The following is a 22,013-nucleotide window of genomic DNA, read 5'->3' as shown; positions in this document are numbered from 1 at the left end:
ATTTACATTGCCTTGACAAAAGGACAAGTCAAAATGTATTCCATTTCTGTTTGGGTGAATCTTCTATTCTTCCATCTTTCATCCTACAACCACATTTACATCAGGCTTAGACATATTACTCTGATTATCACAAAACACGTCCAAAGGACAAAATTAGTGGTGCATTTTCTGATCATTTATCTGAGGAGCTAGTAAACCTATATTTCAGGGAGGAATTGAAAACATGAGAGCTAGATCTGCGTGTTACCTATTTAATCCTTTTCTTAGCAAGGTAAGGACAGAGCGTAACCAACGACATTTCTGATTAGTGAGAAAACTATATGCAAAGGCCAAACATATATGCTCTTTTCTACTTTGCTAACTTTCACCCATAAAATGGAAAAGGCATACATGGTCTACCATACACCTATCCTTTGTTTTCCTTTTTCATAAAGCTAGTAAGGTTCAGCACCTTCATCTTACCCAAGTACAAAAACATGGGGGAAAAAATTCTACATGAAAAGATATTTCCAAACCAAAGTAATCTGTGATGATCAGATAGTATCAAATATCTATAGTACCCTTCAAGGTTAAAAACAAACACAATAAAAAGCACTAAGTAAGACACACATATACCCCCACAAAACCACCACCAACCATAAAAACTTTTAGAAATGCAAGTATATAAACATTAGGAATGAATGCTATTTTATAAAAATACATTATAATATTTGATAGCCATACACAGTATCTCATAATTGGTACATGTTAAATCGTTTACCTTTTCTGAGTGATTAAGCATGTCTTGAGCTTCTTTTCTTTCTCCTTCCACTCTTTCAAGATTATGTTTGAGATGCTTCACCTCCTCTTGTAAAGATGTAATTCGAGCTATCAAGTGAGAAGAAAGTTTAAGTCACAAAGTCATCAAAAGAAAAGTCTGTTTATCTTTTTCAGCATGATCATTAAGTTAAAAAAGTTTTAGGGGCGCTTGGGTGGCTCAGTTGGTTAAGCACTGGACCCCTGGTTTTGGCTCAGGTCGTGATCTCAGGGTCGAGCCCCCAGATGGGCTCCACACTTGGCAGGGAGTCTGCTTGAGATTCTCTCCCTCTGCCCCTCTCCCCCACTCATGCACACTCCCTATCTCTCTCTCTCTCAAATAAATAAATAAGTAAAATCTTTTAAAAAAAAAAAGACAAAAAGTTTTAAATTTCCTGATTAGGTAGAATTTATTAAATTATAAATTATTATTAAATTTTAATTATCAAAATATTAAATTTTATTTATAATTTATTTGATGTTTTCTTGGTAATATACACAATGACTACAATATGCAGTAATAAAAATGTTAATGCTAATTGGAAATCATCCAGTACATATTCCTCATTTCACAAATGGTCAAAGAGATGGAGTCTGAGCTCGGTCCAGAAATCAGATATGAGTCCTTATTAAGTGTTCTTTTCCACCATATTAAGAGTAAGACCCTTTAGGGACGCCTCCGTGGCTCAGTCAGTTAAGCATCTGCTTTCAGCTCAGGTCATGATCCCAGGGTCCTGGGATCGAGTCCCACATTGAGCTCCTTGCTCAGTGGAGAGCCTGCTTCTCCCTCTGCCTGCCGCTCCCCCTGCTTGTGCGCACGCTCTCTCTCTGACAAATAAATAAAATATTAAAAAAAAAAAAAGACTAAGATCCTTTAGTTAATTAAGGCAAGTATTTCAGTATTTTTTATGTGCAGACATTCTGAAAAGCCTTTAATTACTCTTCAATGAAGCCATACTCTGTTTTTATAGGAAACTGAGATTTAAGGAATTCAAGTGCTCTAACAAAGCTTAGTTTTAACCTACCACCTCAGGTTCATGCCATGCAATGGTAGCAACTCATATATTTAGTAACTTTCTTCGTTAGAACATGCTTGAGGTCTCATACGCTTTTAAAGCATAAGCATTTAGCAAACACAAATATAATACATAAACACAGAATCTAATATAAATGAATATAATTATATTGTAAGTAAGAACCTATTTTCTTATTCTGTGATTCAAAGCAACCTAGAATTCAAGAGGGAAATGGATAAAGCACCCAAAAAACCAGGAAAATTTCTGTACTTCTCAAAGTTCAGTGTTTAACTTGCTGGACGTGCCCAAGATTTCAATGTACTCTACCTGCTTCCATAATATTTTAGTGTTTCTGAATTAGTTCTTTAATGAACAAATGAATATTACATCTTTGGGACCCAATAATGCTTTGCTGGGCTAGTTCTAGGATCCAGAGAGCAATGAAACAAATTTATTTACACATAAATTTACAGACAGTACTGGCATTATGCTCAAGTACTAGCAAAAAAATGCTTCTTTCGATATTTAAAATAAATAATAGGCTTTAAATAGCTGTACAAAGATAATAAATTCAGGTAAAACTGAATTTTTCATGTAGAATAAGATTATATAAACCAGCTCCTAAGAAGAAAAAGTAAGGAAAATATAGGCGTTGAATTCTATATAGAATCCTAATAAGTCTATGAAAGATATATTAAATAAAATATAGTTCCTTCATTTATTATATTTTAAAAAACATGCTAAGAAAATATAACTTGTTTGTATAATACATAAAAACAAAAACCCTCATATACAGGGGCGCCTGGGTCACTCAGTCATTAAGTGTCTGCCTTAGACTCAGGGCGTGATCCCAAGGTCCTGGGATCAAGCCCTGCATCCGGCTCCCTGCTCCGCTGGGAGCCTGCTTCTTCCTCTCCCACTCCCCCTGCTTGTGTTCCCTCTCTTGCTGGTTGTTTCTCTCACTGTCAAATAAATAAATAAAATCTTAAAAAAAAAAAAAGAACCCTCATATACAAAAATTTATAAAAATATTCTGAAAGGAATAAGAACCAAAATATCAGGTATCACAACCCAAACTGATTAAAACATTAAAGCTTCTAGAAGAGAACAGGGAACACCTTCATGATCCAATCAAACAATTCAATAGGCCACAATAAAAGAAAAAGTATCGATTGGACTACATTAAAAATAACAAAAGTGAGACCTCCTGTTCATAAGTAGACAGCATTTAAAAGTGAAAAGGCAAAACAGAGAGAGGGAGAAAACAACTGTGATACATGTATTTTGATAGAGGACTAATACCTAGTGCTCACACAAACCAATAAGAAAAAGGCAAACTATCCAAAAAAAAAAAAAAAGAGGCAAAAGACTTGAACAAGCACATCACGAACTGCCAATAAACATGAAAAGTTCAATTTCCTTCAAGATCTTTTCCTTTGCATTCACAACGTGGCTTACTGTTTGGCACAGAGGCCTAGCTTTCAGCCCATCATGGCTTTCAACAAGCCCTCTTCACTAAGCTTAATCATTTCTAGCTCTTGAGTTAAAGTGAGAGACATGCAACTCTTCCTTTCCCTTGAATACTTAAGCAGTCACTGTTGGTAATTGTTAATTGGCCTCATTTCAATATTGGTGTGTCTCAAAGAACAGAGGCCCAAGGAGAGAGAGATAGGAGAAAGGCTGGCAGGTGGAGCAGTCAGAACACACATAACATTCATCAATTAAGTCTGTGGTTTTTATGGGTGTGGTTCACAGCACCCCAAAACAATTACAACAGTAACACCAAAGATCAACGATCAGAGATCACTATAATAAATAATAATGAAAAAGTCTGAAATATTGCAAGAATTACCAAAATGTGACATAGATGAACAAATGTTGTTGGAAAATAGTGTTAAACACTTGGTCAATGCAGGGCTGCCTTAAATGTTCAATTTATAAAAAATGCAGTATTACTGAAGCGTTATAAAGCAAAGTGCAATAAAACATAGTATGTCTATACTTGGGATATATATACTAAAGCTAAACATATTCTATGGCTCTGCCACTCCTAAGTGTGTACCAACAAAATGTACAGGTATGATTACCAAAAAACATGTACAAGAAAATTCCTACAAACGCTATTCATAATAGCCCCCAAATGGAAAGAATTACCGTATACACGTTTTACCACAGAATGAATGATAAACTGCAGTGGTCATACATAATAAATGGAATACCACACAGCAAGAAGAACAAACTATTGCCTACACACAATATAGATAGATCTCATAAACATAAGGGTAATCAAACCAGACACAAAGGAGTGTTTACTGCACAATTCTATTCATAAAAAGTTCAAAAACAAGAAATCACTAGCCTCAAATGAGCATCAATAAAAGTATTGCAATGGACTAACATATATCAAATATATTAAAATCCAGGAGTTCATAAATATATTAAAAAATGTCACTGGTCATCTCTGAAGGATGGAGGATTCTTTGCTAAAAGGAAAGAATCAAATATTTAACCTTTCTTTTATAAGCTGTGCCTCTATGTAATTATATAAATGATGAGAAATGCTTATCTTTATAGCAGTATTCCAGGTAACAAATGAATGAGGAATGATAAAAATAGATCATCACAGTTGAAAACTCTTAAATAGACACAGGATCTAGGCAACAATCATTAATGGCTACTAACATCACAAAACAAGACAACCAGACCTCATCTGCCTCCTGGTGCCTAAATAATACTGCTTACAAGTATTCTTGCCAAAGCCCTACCTGAAATAGATCAAGTCTCCAGAAGTCCCAGCTTAAAGTAATAGAAGGGACAGAGCAACATTCCAGTAGATGGAATTAGCACAATTCACAAGGAGATGTTCAATAGAACAAAGAAACCCTAATTAAAAAAAAAAAAAAAAGCAACAAACTACAAAGAATAAAAAAGGGAGGGGAAACCTATATAAAAGAAAGCTAAGGGACACATTAATGGAATGCAACGTGCAGACCTTGATAGGATTCAAATTCAAACAAAATAAATACAAGAACAGCACCAGATTATGGGACTGCTGGAGGAATGTGAGCACTGACTACGTATGTTACAATACTGCCATCTTTTTTCCAGGTTTTATTATACTGTGGTTATTTTTTTTTTTAAGGAATCCTTAAGAGATACTGAAATATTTATAAACTAAACAAAGTAATGTCTGAGATTTGCTTCAAAATAATTCAGTGTCAGAGGTCTGGGGTATAAACAAAACAAGACTGGCTGTCAGATGATTACTGAAGCTGGAGCTGAGTACCCAGGGGGTCATTATAATAGTCTACTATGGTATACGTCTGAAATTTTCCAAATTACAAAGTTAAGGAAGAAACCAACTAAATGGTATTTTAAAAAACTTTTTCAAATGGTTAATTTAAAAAATTTATCTTTTTGCATTTCAATCTAGGAATTATTAACTTACTAAATGAAGAGCTTATCATTTAAAATTTTCATTCATGACACTTCAATCTTTGTCCCATTTGTTTCGTTTAAGCCTCTACATCCTAGACTTTTGGAAGCTAGCTTTTTGTCTGTTACAGCAGCCTTCTTGAAATACTAGTCCAGGTGCTGGCAAACTTCAGGCCCTCAACCTGTTTTTCTACAGACATGAAGCTAAGAATGCTTTTTCATTTTTAAAGGGTTGTAGAAGGTAAAAAAGAAGAATATGTAACAGATATACATACGTGGCCCACAAAGCCTAAAATATTTACTACCCAGTTATGTTTCAGAAGTCATTTCCCATACATACGAAGAAGCTTCTGCCCATTATGTATACAAGGAAGACACTGAACTAAGAAATAATCATGACCTTGTCAGAAGCCCAGCATCACAAACTATGAGAAATTTATACCTGAGGGACCTGAAATTCTGTATGAACCAGAAAAAATTAATGTAGAAACTAAGTTCTTTTTTCTCCATGATGTATCGTTGTATGTATGTCGTACTTCATGTAAGTTGTGTGCATTTTTAAATGCATACGAACTTTGAGTCACATTTAAATTAAAAACTAAACCTTAAAGGGAGCACTGAAAAAGGCTAAACATCAACAATAAAGCACGCTATAAATTTTCCTTAACTTCGCCAATATCTAAAAATTAGATTCAGTTAAAACCATTGTTGATGAATATACAGATGATGGTCTCTTCCTTGAAAGCAAAGCACTTCAAAGGTCAGTCGTACTCAGAAGATCACAGACTTAAACCGGAATGATATATAAGAGCCACCTACTCTAATTTCCTTGGTTTATAGATACAGAAGGCAGATGAAGTGACTTTCACACAGGTAATAAGCTGTATATAAAAAAGTTTAGAGGGGAACCTGAGTGGTGCAGTCAGTTGAACCTCCGCTTTGTGGTTTCCACTGGGATCACGATCTCAGGGTCTTGGGATTCAGCCCTGCCTCGGGCTCTGTGGTCAGCGTGAAGTCTGTTCGGGACACTCTCTCCCACCGACCCTCCCCCCTAAACTCTCTTTCTCAAATATATAAATAAATCTTAAAAGAAAAAAAAAAAGCCTCAAGAAGCAATTTAAGGAAGTCAAGTATGAAGCTTTTTAAATACATATAATGAAGTTACTTTGTTGGTTATATTCAGATCTATTTTAAGCCTAGTCCCTGAGAAATAAGATTGCACAACACTCCTCAGCTAAGAACCAACGAGAGATCCTAATTTCCGTTTCCACAGTCACAAAAACTGACCCTAACCTCTCTCCACAGAATTATAGCTAATCATCAAGCCCCATGAGACCCCAAACTATGTTCCCATCCTGTGACTAAGGTTAAAAGGACTACCCCTCCCCCAACTTTCCCCTGAGAGATCTGGCAACTTCCCTGAGTATCTGTTTTGATTAGGTAGTATGGATGCTGTTGCTAATAGGAATAGAAAAATATGTCAGAAGTTGGTAGAGGGAGGCATCTTTCTGAAAACAAACTGATTACATTACCATTACCAAAATTGTTCCTTTACTAATAGTTACATTCAATCTTTTTCCTTTTAGATTCATGAAGACTGCTGATATCTGTAGTCTTAGCCTTCCTAAGAACCTAATCCTTTATTCATAATGGGATTCTATTTCTGTAATTGAGTTTCTATTTCTGCCAACAATGCACAAGGAATTCCCAGGTTTTAATAGTGATAATCTTCTCTCTGGATTAGTCCCACTTTGAGTAAGGCTTTTGTGAATTAGGCATGTTTTAAAATTAAGTTCTCAGTAATCCACCTGTAAAATTGGAAATACCACATTACCGACCTCACTGGGGTGCCTGTCAGAGTGAAGAAATTACAACGTGATAGAAAAGCATTATCCTGAAAGAGAAAGAAACCACTTCCAGTTTCACCAAGGTCATTTTCTTTCTTTCCTTTTTTTTTGCAAGACAGCGCATGTTAGAGGAAGGGGCACAGGGACAGGCAGAGAGAGAATCTCAAGCAGGCTCCAGGGCCAATGCAGAGCCCAACTCAGAGCCCAACACAGGGCTTGATCTCATGACTCTGAGATCATGACCTGCACCAAAATCAAGAGTCAGATGCTTAACTGGCTGAGCAGCTCAGGCACCCAAGATCATTTTCTTTGAGAATAATATGATCAAAAATATTACTTTACACTTAAAAATGATTACCATGGTAAATGTTTTAGCCACAATTAAAAATAAACTTTTAAAAACTATCTTCCATTGATAAACAAAATGTGGTATACGCACAGTAGAATATTATTCATCCTTAAATAGGAAGAAAAATTCTTCTTTCTCTTTTAAATTTTAATTTTTTAAACTGAAGTGTAATTACAGTGTTATAATAATTTCTGGTATACAATACAGTGGTTCTACAATTCAATACATTACTCAGTGCTCATTGGTAAGTGTGCTCTTAATCCCCTTCACCGATGTCACCCACCTCCCCTGGCAACCACCAGTTTCTTGTCTGTATTTAAGTGCTTATGTTTTGTCTGTCTCTTTTTTGTTTGTTCATTTGTTTCTTAAATTCCACATATGAATGAAATCATACGGTATTTGTCTTTCTCTGAATGACTTATTTCAATTAGCATTATACCCTCTAGGTCCATTCATCTTGTCACAAATGGCCAAGATCTCATTCTTTTTTATGGCTGAGTAATTATTCCATTGTGTGTGTGTATATATATATGTATGTGTATATATACGTATATATATACACACACCTCATCTTCTTTATCCATTCATCTATGGAGGGACACCTGGGTTACTTCCCTATCTTGGCTACTGTAAATGTTGCAATAAACATAGGGGCACATACATCTTTTTCAAATTAGTGTTTTTGTATTCTATGGATAAATAGCCAGTAGTGGAATTACTGGGTCATATAATAATTCTATCTTTTTTTCTTTTCTCTTTTTTAAAAAAGATTTATTTATTTTAGAAAGAGAGAGCAAGCACAGGGGAGGAGAAGGGGCAGAGGGAGCTGGAGAGAAAGAATCCCAAGCAGACTCCCTGCTGAGCATGGAGCCTGATGCTGGCTCGATCCTATGACACTGAGATCTTGACCTGAGTCAAAATTAAGAGTTGGATGCTTAACCGACTGAGCCACCCAGGTGCCCCTAGTAATTCTATTTTTAATTTTTTGAGGAACCTCCACACTGTTTTCCACAGTGGCTGCATCAATTTGCATTCCCACCAAAGGTGGGAGAGGTGCAAGAGGGATCCTTTTTCTCCACATCTAAAAAAGAAGAAAATTCTGATACATGTTACAACATGGATGAATCCTGAAGATATTACGCTAAGAGGAAAAACACAGATACAAAAGGATAAATACTGTATGACTCCTCTTTTATGAGAGTCAAATTAATAGAGTAGAATGGTGGTTACCAGGGGCTGGAAGGAAGGAGAATAGGGAGTTATTATTTAACAGGTATAGCGTTTTAGTTTGGGATGATAAAAAGGTTTTGGAGATGGATAGCAGTGATGATAGCACAAAAATGTGATTGGACTTTATGCCACTGAACTGTAACTTAAAAATGGCTAAAATAGTAAATTTTATGTTATGTATATTTACCACAATAAGAAAAAATATTACCTTGAAGGTCTCCAATCATCTCAGAATCATGACCTCTGTCTCTTCGTTCAGCTTCTAATACAGCTTGCAGCTGGTAATAGTCCTTGTCCGTCTGTGTCTTGGAATTCTCTAAAATTCTATTTCTCTCCTGCAATTCTCTGTTTAGGGACTCTAGCTGACTAATTGACTTACTCATCTCTGTGTGACTCTTCCTTAATCTTACGGCTGTGTCTGATTCTGTCCTAAGTAAGTCATTGGCTTCTTCTAGCTATTTAAAAAAAAAAAAAAGAAAAAAAAAAAAAGCAAGAAAATAGGTTTTTGACCAAAATACAAACTTACTTTAATTAATTATAATTTAAAAAAAATCTTATTCCAAAAACTCACCTGCTTTTGTAATTGCGCCAGCTTCTCACTAGCAAGCTGTGAATTTTGACTTACTTTCTTCAAGTCTTCCAACTGATCCTTTAATGTAGAAACTAGGAAATGAAGGAAAAAATGTAGAAATTAGAAAGTTATCATAGAGGAAACACAAAAATCCCTTTAAAAAAATGAAATTTAGTCTTATGCCACAGTCAGCTATCTTAGGTCCACTCCCAAAGCCAAATTTCATCATGGAAGTACTTACATTTAAATTCAACAACAGAGAATGTAACAGATTTGTTTCCAGTGTTGTAATATTTCAAATTCTTTTATTCCCTTAAAAAGGTCAATCTATTAGTAAAATGTTATAAACCTAGTTTTATTAGTATTATTTATTTTTGAATAGCACAAATCTTTGAATAATTCAGTATTTGAAAGATGGGTCAAAATTCAAAAGATACCAAATGGTTTGTGGTGTAGAACAAGCCTTCCTCCCTCCATGGTCTCAGTCTCTCTACCTCTCCTCCCCAAGCAACAATTATTACTTAATTCTTATATATTCTTCCTAAGACAGTGTATATATCTATACCCTAAAACATAAAAACACAAACACTAACATATGTTTTCACATGCATTTCTATACACACATACACGTATTTAAGAATATCTAGATAAGCATTCTTGTTTTAAACAATCTGTACTGCTTTTTTCACTTAAAGATACATCGTAGACATAATGCTATAAATACCTTGTTTATATATCAGTGTACCTCTGCACAAGTGCATACATAAAATAAATTCCTAGAAATGAAATCACTGAATCAAAGGGTATAGAAAGCTATTTTAAATGTATTTCTAACACTAATATGAAAACACATGAAATTTTAGTTAATAGTTCTCAAATGGCTGCTTGTAGATTGAAGTGCCTAGAAGCTTATAAAAAACACCAAGGCCCAGGCCACATGCCTAAATCAATTAAATTAGAATTTCCGGAGCTTAGGCATCAGTAGTCTTTAAAGCTTCCCAAAGGATTCCAATATGCACACAGGATGAAAATCACTCTTCTAGCTAAAACATTACTACTGACTTTAATACATTACACGTTTATCTTGGGACATGGGTAATTAGTTCATGAGGTGTCTTAGGACTGTGGCTTCAAAAATATATGACAGGCCCTAAATTTAAGACAACCTCATGACAATGACCTCAAGGACAGTGTTAGAAATTCCAGTGCTTTTTAAAAGTAGTAACAATTTACCTTCATTTTCTACATTCCTCCTCTTCTCATTTTCCTGTTCTGCTTTTCTCTGGTACTCATTAATTCTATGCTGTAGCAACATTTTCTCCTTCTCAATCTGAGACACTGTAGATTCTAGGTTTCTTCTTTGATTCCCCTAAAAACATAAGGATACAAGTCACCACTGCAAATTAAACTCTTCATTTATTTAGAGGAATATTGTGTTCTTTAAAAATAAAACACACAAAGACTTAAGATGGATTTCTTTGTTTCAAAATCAGAAAGTACCTGCTAATGACAACTTTCTAAGAACAGAATTAGCTTGCCTTCTAAGAAGATAGAATCCCCTTATTGAAACCAGATATGGAAATTTTTCAGATTTTTAAATCCATGAATATAAAAAACAATCCTATGAATCTTATCAGAGAGCTGCTTTATTAGTTTAAGATGACCAGATTGCATTATATTACCAATATTTTGGTTGACTTACGATCCTAAATTAAATATACATATATGAAAGATAATAATTACATATTTGATAATTAACTGGTGTAGAACTCAAATAGTACCAAATGCTAGTGTGTGCAGTAAGTTCACTAGTCCCTGTGTGTCTCCCTTAATCCTCTTGCTGTCTCAACAACAACTTACCTTTTCTAAAATGTTCTATGTACCTACCTACCGATGCATATTAAAAAGCAATGAAGGAAATACTTATTTTAGAAAATGAAACCACATGAGAGGGGAGGGTTAAAGAAAAAAAATACCCAAACCTTCACTACTTAAAAATTTACATTGTTCCTGAGATACCACTTCCAGCATATCTTGCTTTTGATGCTTCATTTTTAAGACTCCACACTGGGAAAACCTCCTTCATTATGTTTTTCTGGGCTTTCCAACATGAAGCAAAACTCATGTTTTAAGTAAAATGCTGTAGATTTGGTAAGATTTGCAGAGATCATCCAAGGTCTTTCCAATTCTAAGATTTTATCATTCTGACTTTAATTTTTTCATGTTTGAATTTTGAAATAATTATACATTTCAGAAGGTTGCAAAGACAATACTGAGAGGTTTCATGTACTCTTCCACTCAGTTTCCCGCAACAGATACATTTTATGTAATAATAGTACGGTAACAAAATCAGGAAATAGATACTGGTTTAAAGTGTGTGTAGTTCCACATTATTTTGGCTCATGTGTAGATTCACGTAACCACCACCACCACTCAAGATACAGAACTGTTCCATCAGCACAACCAATTCCTTCCAGCCAGCCACTACTTAGAGCTGCACACATCACCCTTTTCCCACCACCCATATCCCTGGCAACCAAATATAGGTCCTCCACCTGGATAATTCTGTCATTTTGTGAGAATGTTATATTAATGGAATCATCCAGTATGGGCCTTTTGGGACTGGCTTTTTACACTCAATATAATGCCCATGAGATCCATCCAAGTTGTGTGTTATCAATAGTTCATGCCTTTTTGTTGCTGAGTAGTAGTACTCCATGGTATAGATACATCAAAGTTGGTTCAACCATTCACCTATGGTAGGACATTTTGATTATTTCTGGTTTTTGGCTATTACAAATAAGGCTACTATGAACAGTAGTATACAGGTTTTTTTAGGATACAAGTTTTCATTTTTTCTGGGATAAATGCCCAATAGTGTAATTGCTGGGTCTCCTGGTAGTTGCATGTTTAGTATCTTAGGAAAACTACCAAAATATTTTCCAGATTGGCTGTACAATTTTACATTCCCATCTATAATATAGGAGTGAACCAGTTTCCCTAAATTCTTGCCAGTTTTGGTACTGATGCTATTTTTTATTCTACTTGCTCTAATGATTATAAAATGGTATCTCATGGTGGTTTTATTTGCATTTCCCTCATGGTTAATGATGTTGAGCACCTTTCATGTGCTTGTTAACCACTCTGAGGAAAGGTACATGTCTTCTGCCAATTTTCAAATGGGATTGTTTTTATTTACTGTCGAGTTTTAGAGTTCTTTAAATATTCTAAATAGATTTCTTTGTGAGATATATAGTTTGCAAATTATTTTTTTCCAATCTTTATCTTGTCATTTCATCTCCTTATCTTTCATCTTCTTTCATCATCTTGTCTTTCATCATCTGTCTTTCACAGAACAGATAATGTTAATTCTGATGAAGTCCAATTTGTTGAATTATTTCTCTTACGTGGATCATGTTAGTGGTGTCATGTCTAAGAACTTTTCACCAAGCTGTAAGTCCCAGGGACTTTCACTTACTATTTTCATGTTTTTATGTTCACCTTTAAATATATGACCCATTTTGAGTTAATTTTTACATAATTGTGAGGCTTAAGTTGAGGTTCATATCTTGGTCTATGGATATCTAATCACTTTAGCACCACTTCCTTTTGCACCATTTTAAAAAAAATCAGTAAGCTGTATATGAGGGACACTGATCTGTGGTTTTCTTTGTAGTTCTCTCTTGGCTAGATTTGGTTATCTGGGTAATTCTAGTTTCATAAAACTCACTGGGAAGTGTTCCCTTCTTTTATATATCCTGGAAGAGACAGTGTAGAATTGGTATGAATTCTCCTTAAAACATATGGTAGAACTCTCTTAGTAAAACCACCTGGTCCTGGAGATTACTTTCTGGGACACTTTTATTTTTATTTTTTTTAAAGACTTATTTGAGAGAGAAAGAGAGAGAGAGTGCATGCGTGTGACCTGGGCAGGGAGAGGCAAAAGGAATCTTCCAGCAGACTCCCCACTGAGCTTGGAGCCCCAGGTGGAGCTCAATCCCACAACCCGTGAGATCACTACGCGAGCCAAAACCAAGAGTTGGATGCTTAACCAACTGAGCCACCTAGGCACCCCTACTTATTGGGAAACTTTTAAATTATGAATTCACTTTAATAGCTACATAGGGCTATTCAAATAATCTATTTCACATTGTGAGAGTTGTGGTAGTTTGTACTTTTGGAGGAACTAGTCCATTTTACCTAAATTTCACACTTAATTGTTTAGGATTATTTGAGTATTCCTTTATAATCATTTTGATTACCTGTAGGGACTCTAGTGATACACCTACCCTGTTTTATTCCTGATACTGGTCATTTGTGTTCTCTTTTCCCTTTATCAATCTTGCTAGAGGTCTGTCAATTTTCCAAACAGCTGGCTTTTTGTTTTCATTGATTTTTCTCTATTGTTTTTATTTTCAATTCCATTGATCTCCACTCTTATATTTCACCTTCCTTCTTCTTGCTTTGGGTTTATTTTGCTCTTCCAAGTTCTTGAGGTAGGAGCTTAGATGACTGATTTGAGATTTTTCATCTTTTTTAATGTGTGTCTTTAGTGTATAAATTTCCCTTAGGCACTATGTCAGCTCCATCCCACAAATTCTGATGTTTTATTTTCATTGTTCAAGTATTTTTTTAAAGATGAAAAACCATAACTTATTTTATTATTGAGGTATAGTTGACACACAACGTTATGTTAGTTTCAGGTGTACAACACAGCAATTTGATAGTTCTCAATGCTCACCATGTAAGTGTAGTCACCATACAACGTTATTACAATATTATTGGCTATATTCCTTATGCCATACATTTTATCTTCATGACTTACTTATTTTATAACTGGAAGTTTGTACCGCTTTTTCCTCTTCACCTACTACTTCACCCATATCCCCAGCAACCATCAGTTTGTTCTCTGTATTTAAGAGTCTGGTTTTGTTTTATTTTCTAGATTCCACATATAAGTGAAATTATAAAGTACCTGTCTTTCTCTGTCTGCCTTATTTCACTTAGCATAAAACCCTCTGGGACCATCTATGTTGTTGCAAATGGCAAGATTTCATTCTTTTTTATAAGCCATACTCTTTAACTTTATGAGGGGGCATCTGGGTGGCTCAGTCTGCTTCTCTCCCTCTCCCTCTGCCCCTCCTCCTGCTCATGCCTTCTCTCTCAAATAAACAAATAAACCTTAAAAACAAACAAACATAAACTTTATGAGACATAATTAATATTCCAACATATTCTTTCATTCCCCTTAAGACTTACTCTTTGACCTATGGATTATTTAGAACTGTGTTGTTTAGTTTCCCTGTGTTTGCAGATTTGCCTGGTATCTGTTATGTCATTCTAGTTTGATTACATTTTGGTTAGAGAACACACTCTACTATGATTTTAATTTTTTTTTTTTAAATTTGTAGAAGCTTGTTCAGGATATGGTCTATGTTGGTATGTATTCCTTGAGTGCTCGAAAAGAATGTATATTTTGCTGTTATTGGATGCAGGGTTCTAGAACTGTTAAAAATATCTTGTTGGTTGATGGTGTGGTTGAGTTTTCCTGTATGTTTGCGGATTTTCTGTCTATAGAGTTATGATATCGGAGTCTCCAACAATAATTATGGATTTGTCTATCTTTTCAGTTTTATCAGCTTTTATTTCACATATTTTGTAGCTCTGACATTTGGTGGATATAAATTTATGAATGCTATGTCTTCTTTGTGGACTGATCTTAAATCTAGCATACCAGAATTTTGTTTTTTAGAAATGCAATATCCAAAGCTGAGGATTTGCAAAATGGATTTCTTACATACTTAGAGCTAAATAAATAGTGCTAAGTACACATTGACCAATGGCAAGTTGGTGAAATATTATAAATATTTGTATCACACGTGTATGTATATATGTATATGTATGTATTATATGTATATGCATAACCAAAGCTACAAATGAAAAAAACAAAAAACAAGCCATTGACAAATACTATTCCTTAAGAACAGAGAAAATTAAGACAGCACAAAACCACTAGAAAGATCAAGTCTAAAAAAAAAAAGGAAGAAATCAATAAGGTTATAGAAAGTATATTTCTTTTTGGGGTACTCTTCATACACATAGAGGAAAGATGTTATAAGCTGATCAAAAGGAAGACAATGTATTATATATTTGCAAACAAACATCTGAATCATGAAATGTTTCCCTAATAAAAGCGTCTTGCTAGGTGACCATGGAAAACATGAGTAATTCTAAAATTAATACATTTCCCATTTGATCACATAAAATTACGTTAATGTCAGTCCTTTTAAAAAGGACTTTTTTTATAATTTAAAATTGTACTCTTTCCTCTTTCCTAGGTGTCTCTTTCTGCTGTAGTTCCAGATCCCATTTGATTCTCTTGCTCCTTTCTCACTTTTCAAATGTTAAGAACAACTGAAATGAAATTTATGTACTAAAATTTCAACATGGTTCTAGAATAAAAGTACATACACAAAGGAAACTGAAGTATAATCTAATCTGTATCACTTGAACCTGCAGCTCCTAAGTAAGGCCTTCATCTTAGTTCTTTGACTCTGTTCTGTATTTCAACCTATAAAGTTCAAATGCAATTTTCTTAGAAAAGAAAAAGGAAAAAACTCTCAAAAAGAAAAACTTCTGATTAGAAAACAAAAAGTACCTCTTCATCCAATTCTTTCATTATCTTGTCTAGTTTTATGTTTGAAGTTCTGTAAAAACAAAAGCAGCACAGGTTAGAAATATGTTTATTTTTTATTGTCCAGTGGTGGAACACCACATTCATTACTTTTCCATTTAACTAAGTTGTCTTAATATTTTTTGGTGCTGTGGATTCCTTTAGCAGTCTGGTGACTGCTAAAAAAGCCAAAAATAGATTAAAATTCAGTCTTAAAAATCTTTAAATGGATGGGGATGACTGGGTGGCTCAGTGGGTTAAGCATCTGACTTTTGATTTTGGCTCAAGTCATGAACTCAGGGTCGTGAGGCTGAGCCCTGTGTCAGGCTCCTGCTTAAGATCTCCCCCCAACATTCGCGTGTGTGTACACACACACGCTCTCTCTCTCTCTCTCCCCAATAAATAAATAAATAAATAAATAAATAAATAAAATGTATGTTTCAGTAATATGTGTGCTTCTTTATTAATACATTAAACCGTAAGATCTAGTGGTAGTAATTTCAAAGTAGTGATAAGCACAAATGATATTTAGAGATAACAACTATAGTACATGAAAATATTTATGGTATCTATTAGTATTAAAAAACAGCTACTGCTAATAAATGTAGATTATTGTTTTTGTTCATAGTGGAAGGAAATGCTGAATTTTCATTATAAGTTATGGAAAACACTCACTTTTTCTCATTCAAGTTTTAGAACCTTGAATTCCATCCATGGACCCTCTGGGGGAGTCTATGGATTCCAGGTTAAGGATCCCTGAACTCCCTCATGTAATACTTGCTAATAAATAAAAATTAGCTATTTAAACTTTATACAAGATTAAATAATGAAGGGCAAGGTGGCATATATATAACTGAGTAAATGTACCACAGAACAACCTAGTCAAAAGTTGAGATAAATTGAAAGTGTATTATCTGCATCACAATTTGTTTTCTTTGGCTCTGAACATAACCCTAAGCTTCAAATCTGCATGTACAACGTTTCACGTGGCTGCTTCATCAAATACCTCACTCAGCATGCCCAAAATGTTATTCCCTCTGCTCCACACCCTTACCCATAATACCAATTTGTTTTTACTCTAGGTGTTCCTAAGAAAGGACATAACCCAGGAATCATCCTTGACTCATCTTCCTCCCTCATTCCCATTTAGTTGAATAAACACGTCAAGTGCTGCCAACCAACCAGAGTTCTTTTTAAAAAGCAAATTTTATCAGTTTTTTACTTAGTTTAATTAAACTTTCAATGTTCTTCCATCATCGTTAGGATAAATTCCAAATTCCTTAGCTTGTCAAAAACAAAGTCCTCTATGACTTAGATTCTCTCAACCTTCCCAGCCCCATCTCAGGCTTCCCTTCTGCCCCAACACTTTCTTATCACTACAGGCCACTTTGATCATTCCTACTTTTCCCTCAAATTGATACCCTATACTGCCACTAATGCCAGTTTAATTTTGGATGAAGAAACTTCTCAACATACTTATTTCCATTTCCTCCCCTTATTTCCATATTTCATACTTAGAAACTCTTTCCAAATCCTGGGATCAGTTAATTATTTGCTTATATATAAGTGTTTTTCTGAAAAAAGTTTGTACTATATATTTATGTATTTAATCTCTCAGGAATGGTATGCAATGAGAATTTTACTTGTTTCCTCTTTGGCCCAATCACAAAATTACCAGTTTTCTCTATTTCATTTGTTGAATACTTAATCTCTGCATTACCTCTGTATTTCATTTATTCAATACCATACACAAAAAAAATAAAGTCATTGTTTGTAGTTAATAAGTAACTTAACATTGTGCTAGGTTATTTCAAATAATTTTGATCATCATATATTTCATAAATATACAGATTCTTATTAGATTTAATGAATTTTAACATTTAATAACATTTATATTTTAGAAAGCTCCTTATTTAATGTAAACTAATTTGCTCTTTCAGTCAGCTAATTAAATGGCAGAGAAAAGTAATAAATCAGGCACTAAGTGAATCAGCATTAGAGTTTTTTAATAAAGACTGCCAGGAGCAAATGCACTTTAAATATTCTGAGGACAATATGTCTATAACTAATGCCAATATTACTTTCCAATTCTAGCCAAGACAGTCTTCATTGAATGTATATAAGCAGCAACCTTTATATCTCCAACTTATTTCCAATTACTATTCAAGTGTTCTATAGAGGGCAAGTTTTAAAATAGGAATGTGCTATACAATTTTTAATGTTAAAAACATATAAAGTACATTCTCACCTGCACTTCTGCTCCATTTCATCTTTTAATTGCATTTCATTATGCAGCTGTTCTTCCAGCTTATAAATTGTTTTTTGCAAATTTTCCTGCTTTAATTAAAAACAAAACAGAACAAAACTCATCCTACTAAAAATACTCATAGAGAACTTAAAAATAACAAGTTTACGTTACCATTCTACACCTGTTCAAGAGGGAGTTGCTTGGTTCAATCTTACCCTTTTCCTTTCTATCTGAAATTACTATTAACTTAACAGGCATTTTTTTCAACACCTAGAAATGTGTCAGGCACTGTGGTAGGCATTAGTAATATAAAAAATTAAGAAGATTTGGTCCCTGTGCTCATGAAGCTAAGAATTAAACAGAGAGGCACAGAGGAATATGAGGGTGAAAAGAACCTATGATAATCCAAAGACATACACACAAATATTACAATATAATGTGGTGATGATAAGGTTATATATGAGGTGTTCTGAAGGAGGGAAGGGGTCACATCTAATTCTGCCAGGAAAAGGTAATGTTTGAGATCAGACCTACAAGATGAATAGAAAAAAGGCATTTTAGCCAGAATGACTAAGTCCAAAAGTAGAGAAGCAGAACAAAATATATTTTGTAAATGGAAAGAAATCAAGTATAGGCAGAGCACAAAACGTAACAGAATGAGTCTCATAAAATCTTGTATATGCAAAAAAAGCAGTTAGGGACTTTAACCTATAAGCATTTTAAAAAGGGAAACAGCATAGTATTGGCATTTTAGAAACATCACTTCAGTAACAGCAAGGTGAACAGAGTAGAGGGCAGCCAAATTCTAATCAAAGTCACCAGTTAACAGGCTTTTGAGACAGTTCAGGCGAGTATATAGGTTTGATAGGAGGCAGAGGATACAGGAATAAAGAAGAGGAAATGGATAACTGTGTCAGTCAGAAGGCAGAATTTGTAGCCTAAAAACTGACTAGAAATAAGAAAAGAGATAAAAAAGTGCAGCATAGGGAATATAGTCAATAACATTATAATAATAATAATGTATAGTGACAGTGGTAACTACATTTATTGTAGTGAGCACTGAGTATTGTACAGAATTGTCAAGTCACTACATTGTATACCTGGAGCTAATGTATCATTGTATGTCAACTATACTTCATTAATACATAATTTTTATTTTTATTTTATTTTTATTTTTATTTTTTTAAAGATTTTATTTATTTATTTGACAGAGATAGAGACAGCCAGCGAGAGAGGGAACACAAGCAGGGGGAGTGAGAGAGGAAGAAGCAGGCTCATAGCAGAGGAGCCTGATGTGGGGCTCGATCCCGGAACGCCAGGATCACGCCCTGAGCCGAAGGCAGGCGCTTAACTGCTGTGCCACCCAGGCGCCCCAATACATAATTTTTAAACATCAAAGTAGGATTATGAAAAAAAATGTCAACATAAGAAAAAAGAAAGAAAGGTAGAAAGAAAAAAAAAGGAAGGCCGGAAGGAAGGAAGGAAAAGGAAAGAAGAAAAGAACAGAGTACCATACAAAAGACAGGGAACACAATAAGAACTGCTGAGGAGGAGACACAGAGAGAACTATGGGTTTAGCTCTGGCCTAGGTTGAGATGTCTGAGAGATGCACAAGAAGAGAAATCCAGTCAGAGAGAGAGAGAGGGAGAGGGAAGAGATCCAGGTCTGGAGTTTAGAGGAGCAAGCTGCACATACACAAGAATTACCTATAGAAAATGAGCAGAAAGCAAAGACCAGCATCATCTTGAGAAACATTTAACAACTAAAGGGGAGAGAAGGAATAAGGGGAGGGAAGAAGAGGAAGGGGGAAGAGATCCTGCAAAAGGGACTGAAAATAAAATCTAAAGTAGTGGGAAGAAAGACAGAAGGAAATAATGGGAACAAGAAAGAGTTATGGAAGTTCCAAGGAGGAGGGATTAATCAGTGTCATTTGCAGCAAAAAAGAAAATTAAGATAGGATTGAAAATTATTCATTCTACTTGTCAACTGCAAAGCTGTGCATTAGCATCTCCGCTGGAAGGCTTTAAAGGAAGAGTTGAAAATTAAATTAACTGACTTTTCTATTTACCTCTATGTTACCAGAAACAGTAGAGACAAAGTTTTCTACTTCCTCTGTGACCTTACCAGAACAAAAGATAAAAGGTAGCAGCAGCCAGTAACAGGAACTTCTGGTGATGACCACCGAACAAGATTAGCCCAAAGAAAACATGATTCCACTAGATATTTTTTAAAGTCCTGTGTACCACTAATCCTACAGATAAGTAATATGGTGAGAGGTGGGCTGTAGCAGCTCCTTATCATCACCTTCCCTAGGTCAAAGGTTCTTTCAAGATTTCTGAGCCCCTGTTAACTATGTAACTTGGGAAACAGCTCTGATGAGATAAGAATTTAAAAGAGAGAGATGGTCCAAACAGCTAACAGGTCCTCCATTCTCCTTTTTTCCACTCTCCCTTAACATTGCATGTTCTCTTAATTTAAGAGTAAAAGTATCAAGGAGAAAGAATTACATCAGCTTTTTAAAAATGACTGCTACCTAGTCTCCTACAATACAAGAGTTCAAAGAATGCTCCAAGGATGGCCAAATAATTTTTTCTAATGTATTTTTTAAGTAAGCTCTATGCCCAACATGGGGCTTGAACTCACAATCTGGAGATAGAGAGTCTCACACTCTACCAACTGAACCAGCCAAGCACCACAATTATGTCTAATATTTTTAAGAAAAGTCCTGGTCAACCCAAAAGGACCTTCTGAAATCTAAGTAAGATTTTTTTTTTTTAAATCTCTGTCTTATGAACATGAGCTATAAGGACAATAAAAAGGACTCGTCTCTAATATTTACTTACAACAGTAATTTTCAGTGGACAAATTGGATGATGCTGACTGTACTGGTTATTCTTCCATTTGCTCCCTCTCCTTTCTAGCCATGATATCCATCCTCTGACCTACTTTTGCCTTGTAATCTACAGATTGCATTACCTGGATTCTATTGTCCTGTGATTTTAGAGTCTGTTTTAACATATGGGAGACACCAACAGGAAATGAGAAGGTGGGAGAAAGAAAGTATTCATTCTCCCCACCCTTTCATTGCCATACTGTGGTGCTAGCAGTGTTCTATATTCTATGTTCCCTTTGATGATGGTAGGCTTTTCTGAGCTGTGGTAACAATACTTGTCTCTCTTTGTCCCTTCAGACAAAAGCTTCCCCCTCTTGCTAATCACGGATGCTTTGCACCCTTTACTTGTTGCTCCCTTTGACCCTGCTAAATAGCCCTTTCACTAAACTCTCTTAATGAACGAACAAAATGTGATATATTCATATACTAGAATATATTCAGTCTTAAAAAGGAATCAAATTCTGATACATGTTACAACATGGAGAAATCCTGAGGATATTATGGCTAAGTGAAATAAACCAATCACAAAAAGTGAATGATTGAATGATTCCACTTACATGAGGTACCTAGCATAGTCAGATTCATAGAGACAGAGAAAGTAGGATAGTGGTTACTCAGGGCTGCAGGGAGTAGAACAGAGAGTTTAATGTGCACAAGGTTTTAGTGTGGGATGAAGAAAACGTTCTGGAGATAGACGGTGGTAGTTACATAACAACGTGAAGGTGATTCATGACACTGAACTGTACACTTAAAAATTAAATTTTATGTTATGTGTATTTTAACACACAAAACTCTCTTTTAAGTCTTCTGAATGTGTTATCTGTTTTCCTGCCAAGACCCTTATTGACAAACTGATTTATCATAAATTCCTAATTCCAAAGATTAGAAAGACTGCCACTGTCAATATGTGTAGCAATTTATAGTGTATTAATTACCTCCACATAAAATATTCCACT

At 34.8% G+C, this 22,013-nt stretch overlaps 1 protein-coding gene across 5 annotated transcripts in view; it reads right to left on the bottom strand.

Moving 5' to 3' along the window:
* ROCK1 (Rho associated coiled-coil containing protein kinase 1) overlaps window positions 1–22,013 on the bottom strand; it is a 140,444-nt gene that overhangs the window by 40,090 nt on the left and 78,341 nt on the right. For 3 of the 5 annotated variants that reach the window (XM_026496062.4, XM_026496064.4, XM_057313213.1), the window contains 6 exons: window positions 18,165–18,253; window positions 15,902–15,950; window positions 10,477–10,612; window positions 9,244–9,335; window positions 8,881–9,127; window positions 761–867 (listed from right to left, as the gene is read on the bottom strand). In XM_026496062.4, coding sequence (XP_026351847.1) covers window positions 761–867; window positions 8,881–9,127; window positions 9,244–9,335; window positions 10,477–10,612; window positions 15,902–15,950; window positions 18,165–18,253 — 720 coding nt within the window. The remainder of the gene's footprint in view (window positions 1–760; window positions 868–8,880; window positions 9,128–9,243; window positions 9,336–10,476; window positions 10,613–15,901; window positions 15,951–18,164; window positions 18,254–22,013) is intronic. The other 2 variants (XM_026496063.4, XM_048218443.2) reach the window with 1 other exon arrangement.

This window comes from Ursus arctos, unplaced genomic scaffold (assembly GCF_023065955.2).
Source record: "Ursus arctos isolate Adak ecotype North America unplaced genomic scaffold, UrsArc2.0 scaffold_17, whole genome shotgun sequence".
NCBI classification, from domain to species: Eukaryota; Metazoa; Chordata; class Mammalia; order Carnivora; family Ursidae; genus Ursus; species Ursus arctos.
Note: the sequence above shows the minus strand (reverse complement) of the source record. Positions and strands in the feature narration are given on the sequence as shown.